The sequence below is a fragment of the Triticum dicoccoides genome, chromosome 2A, assembly GCF_002162155.2.
Source record: "Triticum dicoccoides isolate Atlit2015 ecotype Zavitan chromosome 2A, WEW_v2.0, whole genome shotgun sequence".
Taxonomy (NCBI): Eukaryota; Viridiplantae; Streptophyta; class Magnoliopsida; order Poales; family Poaceae; genus Triticum; species Triticum dicoccoides.
In genome coordinates, this window is record NC_041382.1 from 779563616 (window position 1) to 779583340 (window position 19725).

Sequence of the window (19725 nt, forward strand, 5' to 3'; positions counted from 1 at the left end):
TGTTATGCCGTAAAGAAGAACAAATGTTGTTCCGCCAATTGGTCTAATATCTGTCCTTGCTAATCAATTCTAATATTGCTTGCTACTCCTTCCATCCCAAAATAAGTGTCTCAACTTTATACTAACTTTAGCACAAAGTTGTACTAAACTTAAGACACTTATTTTGGGACAGAAGGAGTATACATTAAGGGAAGTGATTCCCTTCAACCGACTGATCTTGTGCGAGCGTTTGCGGCCTCCATGTCTGTCGGATGGGCTAGTGAAACGGCCGGGAGGTAATCTCACGTTCTGCAACTGGTCCATTGTTTTTGAAAGTGGTTTTGCAACTAGTCCCTTGTTGACCTAAAAATAAATCTTCAACACAACTTATGATTCATAAAAGAAATGACCAATGTTGCCAAAAAAAACTCAACATAATCTATGTTGCAAATGTTTCCGCAACAAGACCTTGCAAGTAGAGGAAGATGTTTGGCTGGTCGATTGGGTCAGAACCGATGGCTCGTGAGGCGGCGGATCCGTCCGGCGGCATGTAGCAACCCCCATGTGTTAATGCGTTTTCAAGTTTTCTCAGACATGATATTGTTTTGACAGAGGTAAATGTTTGGTGCCAGCAAGCCGGCTACCTCACACGCACACGTCAGCCCCACCACCGCTTTATCTACTCGAAAATGACCTGGACCATCATCTCCCACCTCCTGATCCCCTTTTTCCTCGGCCTCTTCCCTTCCCATGGCAACAAGCTGACTCCCGTCTCCCATCAATCCACCCACCCATGCTGCTACAGCTCCCTACCAAGGTGCAACCACCGCTTTGCGTTGTGAGAAGAGGGCCCTAGGTGTGTGCCCGCGACAGAGCTGCTGAGACCATGTCGGGCGCCCATGCTACAAAGGACGACGATGGAGGGTGACCATGATGGCGGCTGCAGCCTGGTGAGCGAACGACGATGCTGGAACCACCAGCCGGTTTTGTTGCAACAGGCGAAGCAGGACCTCGAACTAGCATCTCGTTTTGCTGCAACTGATAGTGAAGCTGAAAACTAGTAGTTGTTTTTGCTATAACCGTCAGCATACGGAGTTGCAACTGGATATGAAGAAGCTGGAACCAGCTGCGAGTGGGTCTGTTGGTGGTCGTTGGCTGCGGTGGAGGAGGCGCCGCCGCTTATTTTTTCGCATCCAGGGACATGACCAATGCTATAAGGGGTGATTTTTACTGCAACCAACGACGATTTGTGCTGGGACCGGCGAATGTTTTTTGCTGGATCCTATATGGTCAGTGGCTTTTTTGTTGCAACCACTAATGTTTTTTTGCTTCGGCCGTTGATGTATTTTGGTGCGGCAAGCACCTACCAATGATGGAGACGATGGGGGAACGGGGTTCTACGGATAGCTCGGACCGTGGCGCCACGTCTGGGTGGTCCATGGTAGGTGGCCCGTGTGCCCGCCCGGGGCCACCGTCATTGGGCGGCTTCCGGCACCCGTGAGAGCTGTTTAGCGCGCTGCCCCGTGCGCGACCGCCCATCCGGACCTGCCTGATGGTGCCTTTGGGCCGGGGCGGTCAGATCTGGTGGAGCCAGGTTGGGGTGATGCGAGCTGTCTAACATGTCTCGACGACGTTTCCCCGGGTGACCCGGCTAGGTGGGCCATAGACGGGTGGACAGCTTGCCTGCACGGGGTCACCGTCATTGTGGGGCGTCGGGCGCAGTCGTGAGCGAGGCCCAGCGTGGCGTCTTCTGTAACGTCTGTCCTGGGTCGGATGATATAGGCAGGTCGTTGTGCTCTCCGCGTCCCCAATTTGAGCGAAGTGAAGTCTATTCAAAAACTGTGTTTGTAGAGCATGTCGTGAACGAATCTTGACATCTGAATCCCTAAAATTGATACCCTGACTTCTTCATTCCCGATCGTTTTTGACTTTCAGGCCATATCCAAACAGAAAAGGCCGGGATGAGTGAATTATGCAACACATGTTTGTGGCCAACCTGTCAGCATGAGAAAGAAATTGCGAAATACTCCCTTCGTTTCTAAATATTTGTCTTTCTAAATATTTCAACAAGTGACTACATACGAAGCAAAATGAGTGAATTTACACTTTAAAATATGTTTACATACATTCGTATGTGGTAGTTCATTTAAAATGTCTAAAAAGACAAATATTTAGGAACGAAGGGAGTACTAATTAATAAATACTCCTACTACGTAGAAAATACCCACAGAAACCTGTCCGTTGGATGTGAAATTGCGGTCCAGATAGCAATCTCTGCTCTCCTTATGTTTCTCCCCGAGCAACCGATGCTAGTCCGTGGAGCCACCAGTGGTTACGGCGGCGGCGAGCTCCGTTCCAAGGCGATGATTTCCGCGGCGGCGACCCAGGGTTACGGCGCGTCTCGTCCTTCCTAATCTGCACTCTCCGTCCGGCAATCCCTCCGGAGGCCACTCCGTCCTCCCGAGATCCGAAGGTATCTTGCGATCTGCTACTTGATGAATTGGTTTATTGCAAGGCAAGGTTGGGGCATTCCTAATCCCTGTTGGAACAAAAATTGATGGACTCGTGCCCTAATGAAATGTGTGATCCAGATTACAATCCCGATCTAAGGCTCCACGTTGCAAATCTTGTTTTTTCCAGATTATATATTTCGTTGCCGACATCCTTGTAGTTGTAAATTATTATTAAGATGCCTATGTTCACCATATTTGCATCGACTGATCTCAAACTGTACATGGCAAATGATTAACTAGTAGTAAGTGCACCGAAAATTCAGTTGTGCGCGCACATCGCATGCAATCTGGCCTTTTCTTTTTAGCTTTGGTGCCATGAACTGATTCAGGTAGAGTACTGAACTGATATATCCTACATTTAGGCAATTCAGAAGTGCTTCATGAAAGGCTGAAACAACGTTGTTGTCGCAGCAAGATAACAACTGATGAGAAGTACGGCGGACATGGATTATTCCTCCATGACAAGTGTGTACTCTCTCCTGACCTGCAGATACCCTGATGGACCAACGAAGCAGTAGTGGATATACTAGCAGTCAAGAATTCTCTGTAAAAAGCAAATGCGGTTCTTCCAAGAGGATGGCGAGATCATTGGTGGCGGTGGAGCTTCACCTTCTGCCCCATGTAAGGATCGCTGTTTTCACACACTGCTAAATCTTGAGTTCAACAAGGAGTATGAATACTGATTCATGACTACTTTTAAGTTGCTGCTCGTGCTTATTGTAGGATGTGCTGCGTGATATACTGTCGCGGTTATCAATCAGAGATGTCGTGATCTCTCGTGAATGGAGACAGCTAAGGATCTGCCACCCAGACCTGGTGCTCACCCTATACACCTTCTTAGCCAGGACCCAGGATTTGTTTGTAGTTGTCACTAACCAGGAAACTGAGACTACTGAATTCATCACCAATGTGAACAATCTATTGCGCCCACTGTGGTCTACTTCTACTACAACTACGACTACGCTGGACAAGTTTGCTGTCGAATTTGGGCTTCGCAGAAAGCACCAGTATCACATTCATAGATGGGTTAACTTCGCCACCACGTCAAGGGCTAAGCACATTGCTCTAGATTTCACAGAATTCACTTTCTTCGACTCTACGTGTTGCAAGAACATGTATATTTTCCCTCTGTGCAAATTCAGTGGTCAAAACGGCTCTTGTGTCAAGTCTCTTAATCTGGGCTACGTAAGTTTAAAACTGCCCCTCAGTTTCTGTGGTCTCACAAACCTTCAGAAACTCACGCTAAATATGGTATCCATCAGTGGAAGTGATCTCCAGTGCCTGTTGCTGAGCTGTGCTCTTCTCGAGAGTATAAGCATAGAGCGGTGCTCCTCCTTCTCAAGTCTACGCATACGACAGGAGCTGTACCGGTTGCAGTACCTGCGTGTGCGCCATTGCAAACTGAAAATGATAGAGTTGTGTGCTAGAGTCTTACCAAATTTGAGCTTGACGAGGATCTGACGGAAATTGTGCTCATTCAATGTTTGAAGTTGTCAGAGGCAACATTCGTGTCAAACATGAGAGAGCACTCATTTGACAACTATGGTTTCAGGTTCACCTTCACCGACCTTCCAACTGCCCTTCCTCATGTGCATAAACTATTCCTACTTTTGAATGTTGATCAGGTTTGCTCTTGAAAAGAAGAATCTCATTGTATTTCCTTTGATTTTCTCCAGCACCATAATTACATCCAGGCGCATGGTGATTTGCCACGTGCATTGGTATCAAATTAATTTATCTTGCTGAGGCCGTGCATTATTTCTGTTCCAGGTGCCAAGATTCACTGAAGCCCAGAGTAGGTTCAGCAACTTGAGGAATCTGAACATGAACCTTCTTGATTACTATTTTGATCCAGAGGATACTAGTTGGGTTTTGGGACTGGTTGATCTCTTTTGAGCCAAACATTAATTATGGTACTCCCTCCAATCCATATTAATAGTCACAACTTTAGTACGTAGAGTACAAAGTTGTACTAAAGCTGCGAAAATTAACATGGATCGGAGACAGTAACATTTTGTGCTATTATGTTTGATCTCGACACTAGAACATATATGTATATTGAAATGAATGGATATATGCACGCAAATTATTACGAATGGTCCTACATGTTGGCTTCCTGAACCGAAGATGGTGAGAGCTGTGCAGGGGCCTCTACATGGTCACCTCAGAAGTGTCGACATGTCGGGAATTTGTCACGTATTCGGGCTACTTGAGCTGGCACTCTACATCCGCGGGAATGCTACTGTGCTTGAACATATGGTAATATATCCAGTGGTACATGCCAATGGATTTAACGATGATATCCATTCGTTCAGCGAGCCTGTTAATGTTGACGAGTGGGACAATTACTACGTCGGAGGCGAGGGTGACTGCAAAACAACACCTTGGCAGAGATGAGTTCCGCCATATCCTCACCTTTCTATGAATATAAATAGTGCCAGACCTGGTGACACGATGATTGATCGATCCGCTCAGCGTGGTAATCCATCAGGATCTTTTCGTTTTCACTCCCTTTGAAGCTTTCTGAGATCTTGCACGACTCGGTTGGAAGGGAGAGCCAGACACGTACAAGCTGAACGCTGCATGAAATTTCAATTGTGTACTCCGGACTTTGCTTGCAATCTGGATTGTTTTTCTGCTTTCAGCCTATGTCCTCTTCTTTGGCACTGGTACTAAGAGCAGAAGGCGGGTACTAGTAATGAACTGGCTTTTTCCCTGTCTGAAATTCTGTGATTGTTATTGTCCGTTTCTATTTATCAAACCAAAAACTACGCGTGAAATGTATTGATCTGTTCATTGATCACCCGTCTCATCTAGTATGCGTATAGATGTGGGTCGGCAAAGGGCAAGAGGAAGGTACACTGGAAGAATTGGGATCATCTCATGCAGCCCAAGGACAGGGGGGGTATTGGCTTTCGTGATTTCAGGTTGTTTAATCAAGCTCTGTTGGCTAGGCAGGCATGGAGGCTACTAACCAAGCCTGATAGCCTTTGTGCCAGGGTCTTAAAGGCACGTTATTATCCGGATGGTAAACTGGAAGATACAGTCTTTGCTGGAAACGGTTCATCTTCATGGCAAGCTATATGTCATGGTCTGGAGCTGTTGAAAAAAGGGCTGCTGTGGAGAGTTGGAAACGGTGCAAGCATAAGGGTGTGGAGAGACAGCTGGATCCCGAGACCCTTCTCTTATAAACCGATTTCTCCGCAAGGACAATGCCGCATCCGATTCGTCTCTGGGTTTCTGAACCCTAATGGGTCGTGGAATATTGAGCTCCTTCAGAACTATTTTGTGGATGCAGATGTGCATGAGATATTGAAGATCCGCGCCTCTCCTAGAATGGAGGGAGATGTCATTGCATGGGGCCCTGGGCGGCATGGATTTTTTTCTGTCAAATCAGCATATGAATTGGCCTTTGACGAGGAGCATCGTAGTACTGCGACTGCATCCAGCACGTCGCCTTCAGGGAGCCGTGCATGCTGGGATTTCATCTGGAAGTGTGAAGCCCCCCCAACTGTCAAGCACTTTGCATGGCGTATGGCAATCGATGCACTTCCTACCTGGCAGAGGAAATATTGCATTGGGCTGGAGACTAGTGGTTTATGCCCAGTGTGTGGGACTGAAGAGGAGGATAATTTCCATCCGTTTGTCCGATGCCAATTCGGTCGTGATCTGTTTCTGGCCATGGCCAAGGTATGGCGGCTTCCCGACATCGCATCTATGTTGAATAATGGCAAGGAATGGCTGCTACACGTTCTGAGTCCTCTTACTGATCTTGAGCGCACAATGATACTAATGATCTTTTGGAGAAGTTGGTTTGTCCGGAATGAGCTCACTCATGCTAAGCCTGCCCCGCCGATGGAAGCCTCCGTACGCTTTCTGCAAAGTTACTTGGAGTCTTTGATTGGTATCAAGCAAAACCCACAAGCTGATCTTACCAAGGGCAAATCGTATGTTGAATGGCGAATGCCAAGGAAGAAGGGGAGTAGTGCTGGAGTGCAGGAGGAACGAAGATGGAGGAAGCCAGACCTGGGGTGGTGCAAGTTGAACACGGATGGATCCTTTTCTGTATCAGGTGAAGCTGGGGCGGGTATGATCTTGCGTGATCATATGGGCGCGATCAATTATTCCGCTTGCAGGGTGTTGTATTCGTGCAGAGACCCCCTCGAGGCGGAGCTGTGCGCGTGTATGGAGGGCTTGTCCTTGGCGATACAACGATGTGACGTGCCGATAGCGTTGGAGCTGGATTCTCTTGAAGCGGTCACTCTTATATCAAGCTCGGGAACGGATCGCTCGGTTTACTCTTCAATTGTTAGAGAGATTAAGTACTTATTGGGTCTAAGAAAAACATGTATTTTCAACTCAGAATAAAGCTAGTGATAGCTTAGCTAGTTTTGCTAGAACCCAAGGTAGAACCATGACTTGGTTAGGAGGTGGTCCAGTTGAGGTCGTGGAAATAGCATCGGATGATTGTAAGGACCTTGTGATTGAGTAATACAATGCTATTTCACCAGCAAAAAAAAAGTATGCGTATAGATGTCAGTATGTATGAAGTGAATCAATTAAGAGTGATGCAGAAGCAGCACTGGCGAGCTTCAGTCTCCTTCCTTTTGGATGCCTTCAGGAATACTCCCTCTGTCCGGAATTACTTGTTGCAGAAATGGGTAAAAATGGATGTATTTAGAACTAAAATATGTCCAAATATGTCTAATTGTGGACGGAAGGAGTAAATAAGAACTAGTCAGAAGGGAGGCATGTACAGCTGAATGATTAGAAACATAGGCAGTTGGTAGGTGCACTAAAATTCAGCTGCAGCAGCACTTTTGGGTGCGATCTGGATTTTGTTCTTTTTGGCTTTGGTACTATGAACATAAGCACGTACGGATGAACTGATATGTGTACTCTTTCATTAATGGAGTCCGGGGATTTTGATCTCTTTTATGCAGACAAAAAGTGCATGGAAATTATTGATTGATTCTCATCTATGGATCTATTAATGGCTGTATAGCTCTTATCCAGTCGCCGGCTCTTTGTTGCATCGTTGCAGGTTCGTTTGGTAGTTGTGGTTGGTTTCTATTTTGTCCTTCGTTGAATTTAGTTACTTTAGTCCTTTAGGGGAGAGTTAAAGGAAGCAACTTCATATAGTTGAAATTAAGCTATGATGCTTTTAGCTTGTTATATATATTATATTTGATAGAAAACAAAATCCAAAAAATGGACAATCTACAACTTTGAATATGCGCTTACAAAACGCAAACCCTAAGAAGATTAATTAAAATACATGCACTGCCAGCTCTTTGTTGCATCATTGCAGGTTCGCTTGGTAGTTGTGGTTGGTTTTTATTTTGCTCTTCATTGAATTTAGTTACTTCAATCCTTTAGGAGAGAGTTAAATGGAAGCAACTTCATACACTTGAAATTGAACTATGATGCTTTAGGTTGTCATATATTATATATTTGATAGAGAACAAAATCCAAAAAAAAGGACAATCTACAACTTAGAATATGGGCTTACAAAACCCAAACCCTAAAAAGATTAATTAAATACAAGCACCGCCAGATCATTGCAGGTTCGCTTGGTAGTTGTCGTTGGATTTTTTTGTTTAGTTACTTTAGTCTTTAGGAGAGAGCTAAATGGAAAATTGAGCTATGATGCTTTAGGTCGTTATATATTATATATTTAATAGAAAACAAAATTTAAAAAAGGGCAATCTACAACTTAGAATATGGACTTACAAAACCAAAGCCCTAAAAAGATTAATTAAAGACAAGCACCACAGATCATTGCCCAAATCCTCTGTGTCCCTCTCTCTGTCTCGTCTTCTCTTCCCCTCTCTTTGTCCTCTCTCATACTCGCCTGCTATCTCTATCTCCTTGCTTCTCTTTGTTTCTCTGATCTCGTATGCTTGATGATTGGTATTTGTATGCTAATTTGATGTGTGCTAGTGAAATTTTTGGATGATTGTTTTGTATGGAGTACAAGTTGTATGATTGATGGCCGCTTAGTACAATTTTTGTAGCGGTATAGATTGATGCCTTAGAATTTTGGTATGTTTACACATGGATGTTGTAGATGGTAAAAGTGAAGGCACCGAAAACTATTGATGCCAATAACAAGCCGAAAAGAACTGTCTCTTAGCCTTGTATGCATATGGTTTTAATTTTAGTTAGCTTAGCTAGCTTAATAGTTTACTTTCCTTAGATTTTTTATTGAACTGTTAAAGCATTAGTAGGTTTAAACGGAGCCGTTTACATCCCTATGAGTAGACCTGAGCATTGGCAGGCCGACCCGACTTTAGTTAGCTTAGCTAGCTTAATAGTTTGTTTTTCTTAGATTCTTTATTAAACTGTTAGATCATTAGTGGGTGTAAACGGGGCCGTTTACATCCCTATGAGTAGACCTGAGCATTAGCAACCCAACATGAGCCTGACCAAGAAAACCAAAGTCGGGTTGCCATTGGGGCCGGGCTTGGGCTTTGTTTTGCAGCCCGGAAGGTAGTTCATGCTGGGTTCGGGCTTCTCTTTTCCTGTATTTCAGGTCGGGCTTTTGGGTTTCGGGCGGGGCTTGCACGTGCATATACAATAAAAAAATGTATTCACAGACTTTTGGCTTGATTTCATTTTGGGTTTGGGCTTGAAAACAGCGCGTATTTCGGGCTTGGGCTTGATACAGAAAGGTTGGGCTTTTACAAGCCGGCCCGGACCGACGTTTGCCCAAGTTTACTTTTGAGCATTACTGTCGTCATCAGCAGTGGCGGAGCCAGCTATCTGGCAGGGCCTGGCAGCCGCCACACCTAAATTTGAAGCAACTATACTGGTACACCTAGGTGCTGGGCATGGGCATGGGCATGTGACGAGTACCTAGCTGGTGGCGATGATGTAAGACTCCACAGAATAAAAAACGCGAGTACATGCCTGATAAACGATCTAGTAGTACTTAAAGTTTGGATTTTAGTTGTATTTGCATAACAGAAAGTAATATATATCTAATATTCTAATGAGCTTTAAACAGTTGCATTTTACATGATTTCTCCTTTAGCTCTGCCACACCTGAAAATTATTCCTGCATTCGCCACTGGTCATCAGTCGTCTCGAACCTGTTTGTCTCAAAAAAAGTCGTATCGAACCTGTTTTATTTTTGACACTGTTAATTAACAGGAAAAAAAGTGTAGCACACGCGCAGAAGAAAAGAGTGAACGGCGGCGACCGACTCCGGCGGCGAATCGCCACCACCACCCGTTGACTCCGGCGATGCCGCCCCTTTTCCTCCTCCTCCTCCTCCCCGTCCTCCTCCTCGTGCTTCCCCCCTCCCCGCAGGCCGCCGCCGCCGCCGCCGAGGACATCTGCATCGTCGGCAGCGGCATCTCGGGCGCCTCCACGGCCTTCTTCCTCACCAACTACACCGCCCAAGACCCGGCCCCGCAGCTCCGCGTCTTCGAGCGCCGCGACAGGGTCGGCGGCCGCCTCGCCACCGTCACCGTCGCCGGCGAAGTCTTCGAGGCCGGCGGCTCCATCATCCACCCGCGCAACCTCCACGTGCGCCGCTTCGCCGACCTCCTCGGCCTCACCGCCAAGACTGGCGGCGACGACGACGAGGACTGGCTCGGGATCTGGGACGGCGCCCGCTTCGTCTTCAAGACGCTCCGCCCGCCGCCCCCCGGCAGCTCCTGGCTCCGCCGCAAGCTCCACGGCCTCGCCAACTCGCTCCTGCTGCTTAAACGCTATGGCTTCTCGCTCCTCAGGATGGACAGCTTCGTGCAGGTTCATTTATCCTCTTCCTACTAGTACTCCATTAGTGATTATTATCGGTTCTAGCAAAACTTCAGCTTCACAAATTAGATTATCGGCCTTCTGTTCTGGGAATTTGTGGTACAAGTTCAGTTAAACTTGATTACTGTGGCCCTTTGAGATCTCAGCAAACAATTCTAGTCTGCTTGATAGGTTGACTTGTAGTTTTAGTGTTATCTTTATGTGGACATGATTGCGTCCTTTACCTTATAAACTGGCTCTGCTTTTCATTTTACCTCTTTCTCAGTTGGAATGAAATGGTGCGCATGTTCTCTAGGTTTCAGTAATCATATGGTGAAGTGCATTGAATTAATACTCACACATTGCTATGCAGGAAATGTTGCAAAAGTTTATGCTTTACTACAACGGATTCGAGTCCCGGCCTGTGTTCGACAACGTTGAGGAGATGCTCAAATGGTCAGGCCTCTATGGGCTCACTCGCAGGACCCTAGAGGAGGAGCTCATTGATGCCGGGCTGAATACTCAGACCATATCAGAGCTTGTCACTGTATGTTTCATTTCCTTCTTTCATCTAAACTGATAACTCACAGTTTTCTATGTTAGCAATATTTCTGAGCTATTCTAAATAATCAGCCTCTCTGCATTGCACTTTGCAGGGGTAAGACTAGGTTCCTATAATCCCTCCCCAGACCCCACCTTGTGTGGGAGCTTCTATGCACTGGGTCTGTCCTTTCTATGCTCCAATAGTTGCGTTTACTGGAATATATGTTAACCCACATTTCGGTGATATCCACCTTCCACTTTTTTTCTGTATATCTGTTGGCTTCAAGACTATTATCTTAAATATAGGTTGTAGCACTCTAGGACTAATGAAGAATTAATATATGTTAACCCGCATTTCAGTTAATAACCACCTTTCCACTTTCATCCTGTATATCTATTTGGCTTCAAGACTATTATTATCTTCAGAAGACCTTACTAGCAAAACATATTGTAAATGGTATATTGGTCAGGACTAATTTGCTGACATGTGGCTGGAAGATCTAGCATATACCATTACAGTTGGAAAATCTTAATTCAGTAGCTTCTGAAAAAACCTCAGTCTCCTGCTGATAACTATGTTCCTGATGTTATGCCCCCTTGTCGGCCCCGGACAGGTAATAACAAGGATAAACTATGGACAAAGCACGAGCATAAGTGGTCTAGCGGGCGCTGTGTCTTTAGCTGGCTCCGAGTCTGGACTGTGGTCTATCAAAGGAGGCAACTGGCAGCTAGCTGCTGGGTTGCTCAAGACTGCTAACGCCACTCTGCATCTCCAAGAAGGCATAGAGTCAATCTCTGATGCAGGGGATTACTATGTTCTGAAATCGAATAAAGGTCATGAGTATAACTGCACGGTGACGGTTGTTGCAACGCCCCTCGATGAGGTGAACATTACGTTTATCCCTCCGATCTCTATTCCGCCAAGGAAGATGCAGCATACCCATACAACCTTTGTCAGAGGCCTCTTGGACCCTGTAAGTGTTGTTTGCACTTTGTTCCTTCCTGTAGCATGTTGTTTTGAAGCACTAAACTTGTCTAGTGTTGGTTGGTTACCACGAGAAAGAAAACCACTGACCTTGTGCTATCTGTTATGTTTTGATGTAGAAATTCTTTGGTCTGAGCTCAGTGTCCGACATTCCAGAGCTAATAGGAACCATGGAGCTCCCTGATATCCCCTTCTCGTGCATCTCAGTTCGGAAGAAGCATGGCGAACATGACATGACTTACAAAATTTTCTCACGTGCGAAGCTGGAGGATGCTTTGTTGGATCAGATGTTCAGGTAAGAGCTTGAATATAAACAAATTTTCCATTTAGTGGTTAAAGTAGCCATGGCTAGGCTATTTTGGTGCCAGCATGATATCTTCTTCATTGAAGAGCTGTTATTTTTTTTACGCAAAAAAAAGGAGTTGTTATCTTATCTGTGGCAATGCACAATGTACAACAGCACAAGGGAGGAAACCATCCGGATAGACTGGCCCGCTTACCCCCACTACCAGGCCCCGGAGGATTTCGCACCGATCATACTGGACGGCAGGCACCTGTACTACGTGAACACCTTTGAGAGCGCCGCGAGTGCCATGGAGACGGGCGCCGTCGCCGCGGAGAATGTGGCGAGGCTCATCATCTCGAGGCTGCCTCTCGGGTTACGAGCCGGGCTCTCGTCGGCGGCGGTACCTGAGCCTCATATTGAGTCATCTGCCGGCGAGGAGGAAGGTTCCCGGCGTGTGGATCTGTGAGTGGATGCTTACTAGTTTTGATGCCTGGGATCACTGCAGTTTTCTTTCAGTACCAGTTGTTCCCTCATGTTTCCCTCGGTGATATATACAGTACAGTAACACTAGACATCAATTGCATTCTAGCTGTGGATAATGTAGAGTGTATGATGAAATTCAACTTTACAGATTCAGGAGCTGTTGTGCATCCACTATGTAATACTCTGCGAAAATACATCACCTTGGTTATACCATGTGCCGAGGCATGTATTTTCCACATTGTCAACACACAGCATTGTGTAGACAATTGATGCTACTGTGTATTAGACCCAATGAATGTATACAGAAATGAAAGTGGGAGTATATTTTTTATTAGCCTTGGACCCTATTTTTGTAACCCTACGCCGTGAATGATTTTGTTTCAAATTTTCATAAACTGTATTTTTGTCTACTCCCTCCAAGTAGAGGCAGAGGGCAGAAGAGTACTCTTCCATTCTGCTTGGTTCTCCCTTGCATTATGCTTGCCTGGCTTGGATCTGCCGCGGACGACTAGTTACCTAACCAAACAAAGAAATGGGGAATGATTTGACTGATCTTGCTCAGGTCACCTACATGTTCTGGAAGCCTTTTGTCGGCGAATAGTCTTCTTCAGGGTGCCCACGGCCCTGCAGGCATGTAACTCTGCTTTTCCTCTCCTGTTCCATTCATCTTTTACTTTACAATCTGATGCTACATTTCACTGTTTATTATGGCATCTCTTCCTACAGAATTACAGCATTAATAAAGATGTTATGTTTATTAACAGGGTAATCAACTACTCCCTCCGTCCGGAAATACTTGTCATCAAAATGAATAAAAGGGGATGTATCTAGATGTATTTTAGTTCTAGATACATCGCTTTTTATTCATTTTGATGACAAGTATTTTCGGACGGAGGGAGTACATCTGTTGTACTGCTATGTACTAACTGATAGCCGACAGTCCATGCATTTGGCTGTATGACTGCTTCCAGTTGTTTTTCCTAGAAATTGTTTGGGAACTAGTACTGATCATTCTGATGCTTGTGGTGACAGAGGATCTCCTCCTACCCGCAACATTGTTGGGATTTGGGAGATACATGATCTCCTTCACAAGATCATCCCTCCAATAGCCAAGGCGAAGAGCTTCGATGATGACCAGAGTTGCCGAACACGCCATATGATGTTATCGAGCTATGTTGGGCCTTGAGTCATTAATATGTACTGTAATTCTGTGAGACCTTCCTTTCCAGTGTGACGTAGCGCTGTCTATGTAGTGACATAGTCCCGGGTAGAACTGAATGGTGACTTTGTAGCTGTTGTCACTCACCCCTGGGCTGTCAGGTGTTGAGCCTACTTGTTGGTAGAACCTGCAAAATGTACCTAAAGGTTAACCCTAGCTGTCAAACCTTATTGGTAATGTTTGCATAATTTCTTAGCAATTAATTTAGGACCCTAATAGCTGGGACACATCAGCTGGGGGTTACCCTTCAACGAACATTTGTGTGTTCATGAAGGTGCCCTCCAGCGAACATTTCAGGCCGTTCGCTCTAGGGAGGGCAAGAGCGAATCCCCCATTGGCCCAGTTTACTATTTTTTAATAAACATAACCATGACAAAAAATACATATTTTTCTCATAAAAAGAGAGAAACATAAAAATGTATACTTTCCATGATATGAAAATATGAAAAATACTTTACAAAAAGCCTTGCCAATTTATAAATTTACAGAAATTGTATGATTAAGATAAAAATGTCAATAAAAATAAAAATCTTAAAAATTCCATGTCAGTGATTTTTTTTAAAAAAATTTGATGCCAATAAAAATAAAATTGACACCCTCCAAAATAATAAAACTGCCATCTTGGTAATAATAAAAATGCCATGCCAATAATAATAAAAATCGCAGGCTCTCAATAATAAAACTGCCATCCAGTTAATCATAAAACTGACATCCTTGTAATAATAAAAATGCCATGTTATTAATAAATATAAAGGCCACGCTCTAACTCATACATTTTTCATTCTCTTAAAAATGAATATATCATGCTATTTTATTTTAAAATGTCATGCTTTTAGTAATTAAATTGCCATCCTCTTAATGATAAAATTCTATGTTATTAATTATTAAAATGCATTGCGCTTAGTAATTAAAATTGCGATGTAAGAAAGCAAAATAGCAATTCCGAAATTGCCTTGAGTAAGTGATAAAATTTCCCAAAAGCTTGCCATGTAAGGCATTACAAAAAAAGACCTAGGAATTTCCATGCTACATATAATAAAAATGCACATGCAAGTTTTTTAAAAAAACCCCTATAAAATAGGGATTTTTTGCTCTTTCAAAAATGGGAAAAATTCTGGATTTTGGTTTTTTTTTGTAGGAAAAAATGAATAATTTAGAAGAATTTAGCTTCAAATACATATAAACAAGTTCAGTACATGTAATTCACAAAACCTGCTTCAGTCCAACTGGTAGAGCCTGCGGGTCTCCCATAGGAGGTCTGGAGTTTGAGTTCCCTGATCGCACACCTTGCACAAATTTTTTGGAAGAAAAAAAGCGAGCGTTCGCTAGGGAACACTTTACAGCGAACGACGTCAGCAGATCTACGTGGCGTTCGCCCTGCGCCAAGATCCCTGCACAAATTTTTTGGAAGAAAAAAAGATGATCGTTCGCCAAATTTAATTTCCGTTAATTAATAGGACATTTTTCTCCATTATACGAGATGTTAATATCTTTTTATATAAAATGGAGTACTTTTAGAGCCATGGAACCATTACATCTAAAGCTAATCCATTGTATATAATATAAGTGCTTCCCATATAATAATATGTAGGTAATGCCTTGTGTGATTCATGTTGGATGATGTAGACGAAATATAATTAGTCCCTCTACTCATCACAAGTCCCATAATTTACAACCAAAATCATAGCAAGATCTACAGAACACATGCAAGGAACGGATTCAAGCTTTGGTACTGGTAGATGCAGAGAAGCAAGCAGAGTAGTGTGAGGAGGAAGACAGCAATGCGGACCGCGCGGCGGCCCTGAGCGTGAGGCTGCAGCGGACGCGGAGCACGGCGTAGCCGAGCACCCGGTAGAAGGCGACGAAGCCGACCATGACCGCCACGTTCCTCCACCGGCACTCCTCCCCGATCCCCTCCCGCCGGAGCACCTCGTCGCCGGTCGCCACGCACACCCCCATCGCCCTTGCCGCGCACTTGCCGCCGAACTCGTTCAGCAGCAGCGCCTCGAACGGCCACTTGAAGAGCGACAGGTAGTGCATCGGCACCCAGTACGCCGGCATCGCCGGCCGCCGGATGAAGTAGCCGGAGAAGAGGAAGAAGGAGCCCATCACGCCCTGCACCGCCGCGTTCCCCACTACGAAGTCCGGCGCCGCCGCCGCGAAGCACGCCACCACCGAGTTGGCCGTGTAGAGGACCAGCCAGATGAGGAGCAGGAAGTAGAAGAATGCCGGCGCCGTGCGGCGCAGCCCCGTCAGCCAGTACGCCGGCGCCGCGAACACCGCCGCCAGCACCAGCTGGAACGGCAGGAACACCAGGGCGTTCGCCACTGCGTAGGCGGACACGCGGTAGGCGCCCGATGAGGTCTCCTTGGCCAGGATCTCCCGCTCCTGCAGGAACACCGGCAGCGCCTCCGTCGTGGACGAGAGCAGGAAGGTGAGGAGGAACGCGAAGAGGCCGACCCGCTCCGCCACCTTGTCTTCGGCGAGGTCGTAGAAGATGGAGCCGAGGGCGAGCCCGGCGACGAGCATGCACACGGTGCGGCACGCGAAGAGCTGCCGCGTCCGCGCCACGTTCTTGAAGAAGCGCTGCGACAGCACCGCCACCTCGACCGGCCACGAGTTGGCGTACTGGTGTTGCCCATTGCTGTTTCCACCGGCGGCGAGCGTGCTGGAGGAGTCGTCCTCGGCTTGGGCCTGGAGCTTGTGCTGCTGGAAGAGCTGCTGCAGCGTGCACCGGCGGTCGCGCTGCTGCTGCTGCTGGAGGTGGAGGTGGAGGCGGAGCTCGTCCACGGAGTCGATGGCGAACTCGACGGCGTCCACGTGCGGGGGCAGGCGGAGGCCGGCGCCGGTGAGCAGGGCGTGGAGCTCGTCGACGGAGCCGTGGTGGAGCACGGAGCCCGCGGCGAGCAGGAGCACGGCGTCGAACATCTTGACAATGCGCGCGCCGGGCTGGTGGATGCTGAGCACCACGGTGCGGCCCCGCGACTCGGCCATTGCCCGCAGCGCGCCGACGATCTGGAGCGCGGACGCGCTGTCGAGGCCGGAGGTGGGCTCGTCGAGCACCAGCACGGCGGGGTCGCGCACGGCCTCGACACCGATGGACACGCGGCGCCGCTCGCCTCCGGAGAGGTCCTTGACCCTGGCGTCGGCGACGCGGGCCAGGGCGAGGTCGTCGACGAGCGCGTCAACCGCGGCGGCGTCGTACGCGTCTGGGCCGAGGCGGAGGCGCGCGCTGAAATGGAGCGTCTCGCGCACGGTAAGCAGCGGGAAGAGGACGTCGCGCTGGGTGACGTAGCCGCAGAGGCGGCGCAGGGCGGCGGCGTCGACAGGGGAGCCATTGACGCGGAGGTCAGTAGGACTGGACGAGCTGGGCTCAAGGCGGCCGGAGAGGATCTCGAGCAGCGTGGACTTGCCGGCGCCGCTGGGGCCGACGATGGCGAGTAGCTCGCCAGGGCGGGCGCGGCAGCTGACGTTGCGGAGCACGAGGCGGCACCGGCTGCTGCGGCTGACCGGCGGAGGCGCAGGCGCAGCGGGGTCGCCGGCGGCGTCGAGGAGGAGGTCGTCGGGCCTGCTCCATATCTTGAGCGGGTGAGGCCGGGCGGAGACGGTGATGTGGTAGTTGATGCCCACGGCCTCCACCTCGCACCTGCAGCTTTCTACCCCGCCGCCGCTCTTCATGGATTCGCTCGCCAGCTCGTCGTCTTCCTGGATGGTCGCTAGTAAAGGTGGTGCTTCACCTGCCGGATGCATGGAAGACGATGAGCTTCGTGGTCGCTGGCTTTATCGTTTGCGTTGGCGTCTGCTTAAGTGAAGCTTGGATGATTGGGCTTGGCTGAGCTTAGTTTGGCTTGCTCGGTGGGTGTACATGCATGGCCATGGGAGTGTGAGCTTGGAGTGGAGTGGCACATGATGATACCATGTATACGTGCTGGTCTTCTTGGAAGGTGGCGGGCAGCCACGGCTGACGATTTGACCACTATGCCCCTGTCTCTGTATTCTCCAAGTTTCTTTTTGAGCAATGCTAGACCTACGAAGATATTCTACGTAAGCTAACGGGCAGGCATAGGTGGAGGATTACTATTGGACCTAAGGGGGGGATGGGACCCACCCCCTGAAAATCAGGGGGGCAGAGATAATTAGCGAGAAGGATTTACGTAGAACCTTCGTAACTTCACGTAGGTGTAGAATTATTGTTTCTTTTTCCCAATGAGAGTGTATACCCTCTCGCCTTCTTTTATCCACCTTTCAACGTGTTAGATTCGTGCATTTTATTTTAGTGATATATAGTGAAACATTTGATAGACTAGACTTTCAAACAAAAAAGAAATTCCCAAGGAGACGCATCAACGCTAACCCTGCTTTGCCATAGGAATTTTTAGAAGCATCGCAACAATGTGAATTGCTCGTGAGAACGCCTACATTTGACGGGTGCGGCTAACGGCGGCAGCTGAACCCATCAAACAGAGGGGGCAACCATGACACGGCGTTGTGATGTACTCCCTTGCTTGTGGTGTCCACTTTCTATTCACGTTGATCTCTGTTACAAACATTTGCCTTCTGGGTTATTCAGCATTAAAACAAACAAAGCCATGGTTCTCTTTTGTGCGCAATGATGGAGGGTAATTAGCTGGTGACCTACCGGGTAGCGATTTTATGAATTTCTACTCAATAATACATCAAATTCAGTGATTTGGAATCGACAAACCACACACATTTTAGGGATAAAACAAAAGTATGCCACTCAAACACATGTATTTTTTTGTTCATTGCACCTAAGCTGAGGTAGCTACATTAATAGAGAACAAATACACCGTGTTCAATGTTCATCCATGAAACAATGCATCACCAACTAACTTTTTGTTGGCGTCAGATACTTTTCGATGTGAAGTCGTGGACCTAGGTAAGAGTCATGACGGCACGATCTCGGAGTTTCTGCAATAGAAGTGTCAACAATGTTTTCAACGATGAATTTGGGATTCTCGGCTGCTATGTGTGGGGTGGGTTGTTGGGGGCTTGGAAGAGAATTGCGACGTTCTCTGCATATGTAAGATCAGAGGGGGGAAGGTCGCGGCAAATATGGGCATATGAGGGAGGATACCCAATGCAAGGTTACATAATGTTTTTGTGCTCTGGAATCGTGTGATGGATATTTAGGATTTAATGATAAAAGGTAGATAGGGAGATTTCAGTTTACAAACGCCCCAAGTTTAATCTCTTGTGGGTTAAAAATATCACGGTCTTTCTATCCATCAACTGCTTTTTTTGTTTTGCGGAAACACCGATTGGCTAAGGTAGACAGAGAGATGGATCTACACAAGATCGTTCCAGTCGGCAAGCAAAAGAGGTACAGTACATATGCGTCGTACGGTCCCTCCCCTGGCGGGTGGTCCTTCCCCTCATATGCGTCGTACGGTCACATGCATGCACGAGTCGTTGGTCGCTGGATTTGGAGGCATGCAGCAGGTATATCTCAAAGTAAAGCAGTTACAGCTACAACTATTTGAAAATACATGCATGATATTTAGTTTCTGCAGCACAAAAACATTATGCTTTATGCTTTTCAGCTCTCCGCCGTACCAGTACCACCATGCATGCATCTTGTTTCTTTTTTGCTTGACTTTCTATTTCTCCAACCACAAACTACTGCCTGCTCCCAATTTTGCATGCCGTCGATTCGCTGGAGCTGTGAGATCGATCGAGAGATGCCCACATGGGCAACGCCAAGATAATAAGACACTACATCTGTCCTGTCCTGGTTTATTGGTCCCTTTATATTTTGTGTGCCAAATTTTGACCAAAGATTTAATTAACAAAATGTTAATTCATGTCAAAAATTTATATTTGTTGAATTTGTATTTGAACATATTTTTTTTATAATATTATTTCTTATGACATGCATTTACATTTTATTAGTTAAATATTTGTTCAAAATTTTACATAAAATACAATAAGGACTAATAAACCCGGACGA

General features: G+C 46.7%; 3 protein-coding genes across 3 annotated transcripts; 2 read left to right on the forward strand and 1 right to left on the reverse strand.

Moving 5' to 3' along the window:
* The first annotated feature begins 2884 nt into the window (after positions 1-2884).
* On the forward strand, positions 2885-4464 carry LOC119352491. The gene is made up of 3 exons (XM_037619109.1): positions 2885-3113; positions 3216-4117; positions 4263-4464. The coding sequence occupies exons 1-2, from the start codon at positions 2991-2993 to the stop codon at positions 3951-3953; spliced, it is 861 nt and encodes a 286-aa protein (XP_037475006.1). The 5' UTR covers positions 2885-2990; the 3' UTR covers positions 3954-4117; positions 4263-4464.
* A 5178-nt stretch (positions 4465-9642) lies between these two features.
* On the forward strand, positions 9643-12869 carry LOC119357246 (farnesylcysteine lyase-like). The gene is made up of 5 exons (XM_037624241.1): positions 9643-10250; positions 10612-10785; positions 11396-11755; positions 11886-12061; positions 12227-12869. The coding sequence occupies exons 1-5, from the start codon at positions 9741-9743 to the stop codon at positions 12516-12518; spliced, it is 1512 nt and encodes a 503-aa protein (XP_037480138.1). The 5' UTR covers positions 9643-9740; the 3' UTR covers positions 12519-12869.
* A 2448-nt stretch (positions 12870-15317) lies between these two features.
* LOC119357244 (ABC transporter G family member 5-like) lies at positions 15318-17648 on the reverse strand. The gene has a single exon (XM_037624240.1). The coding sequence runs from the start codon at positions 17502-17504 to the stop codon at positions 15474-15476; it is 2031 nt and encodes a 676-aa protein (XP_037480137.1). The 5' UTR covers positions 17505-17648; the 3' UTR covers positions 15318-15473.
* Between the last annotated feature and the right edge of the window lie 2077 nt (positions 17649-19725).

Coding starts and splice junctions, on each gene's coding strand:
- LOC119357244 (XM_037624240.1), bottom strand. CDS start 17,504: ATGCATCCGGCAGGTGAAGCACCACCTTTACTAGCGACCATCCAGGAA.
- LOC119357246 (XM_037624241.1), top strand. CDS start 9,741: ATGCCGCCCCTTTTCCTCCTCCTCCTCCTCCCCGTCCTCCTCCTCGTG. Junction 10,251..10,611: donor GGATGGACAGCTTCGTGCAG/GTTCATTTATCC, acceptor ATTGCTATGCAG/GAAATGTTGCAAAAGTTTAT. Junction 10,786..11,395: donor CCATATCAGAGCTTGTCACT/GTATGTTTCATT, acceptor GGCCCCGGACAG/GTAATAACAAGGATAAACTA.
- LOC119352491 (XM_037619109.1), top strand. CDS start 2,991: ATGGACCAACGAAGCAGTAGTGGATATACTAGCAGTCAAGAATTCTCT. Junction 3,114..3,215: donor AGCTTCACCTTCTGCCCCAT/GTAAGGATCGCT, acceptor TGCTTATTGTAG/GATGTGCTGCGTGATATACT.